This window comes from Halyomorpha halys, unplaced genomic scaffold, assembly GCF_000696795.3.
Source record: "Halyomorpha halys isolate HHAL.00 unplaced genomic scaffold, Hhal_1.1 Scaffold944.1, whole genome shotgun sequence".
NCBI lineage: Eukaryota > Metazoa > Arthropoda > Insecta > Hemiptera > Pentatomidae > Halyomorpha > Halyomorpha halys.
The window spans coordinates 177,367-177,868 of NW_027112688.1; the positions used below are offsets into that span (position 1 = coordinate 177,367).

The 502-nt window shown below is 39.4% G+C and overlaps 1 protein-coding gene across 1 annotated transcript in view; it reads left to right on the forward strand.

Moving 5' to 3' along the window:
- Positions 1–278, forward strand: part of LOC112211920 (disintegrin and metalloproteinase domain-containing protein 10) — a gene marked incomplete at both ends in the record, with an annotated part of 10,311 nt that extends 10,033 nt beyond the window's left edge. Inside the window, 1 exon segment of the mRNA XM_067050503.1 lies at positions 65–278. Coding sequence (XP_066906604.1) covers positions 65–278 — 214 coding nt within the window.
- Positions 279–502: the final 224 nt, after the last annotated feature.

Consider the following 502-nt stretch of genomic DNA (forward strand, 5'->3'; position numbering starts at 1 on the left):
ACATCGAGACTTTTTCCTTAGAAACAATTACCTAAGAACTTCCGTACTTTCTTTTGTCTTTTAGGTTCTGCTCGGAGCTGGTCCGGAGGAAAACCTCTTCGACGAGGACTTCCGAGCCCACGTGTCCAAGCGAGCCATTATAGACCCTAAGAAGACGACCTGCATGCTGTACCTCCAGGCCGACCACCTCTTCTTTCAGAAGTACGGGACAGAGGAAGCCTGTATAGAGGTCATGACTAGGCACGTACAGAGGGTAAACTCCATCTATAGGAACACAGGTATGTTGTATTTTCTTTATTCTAGGCACTATGTATCTATTCTAATATTGCAACTTTCCATGAGATGGGTTATAAGGTTTAAGTATTAGTTTCAATGTGTTTCACGAGGTGTTGGTGAAAAATTCTATTACTTGAATAACGACATGAATAAAGTAGATTTTCGAGTTTGTTAACTTTCCTTTAATTTATGAAAAGTTGCAAAGGCAAAAAAATTGTTTAAATAA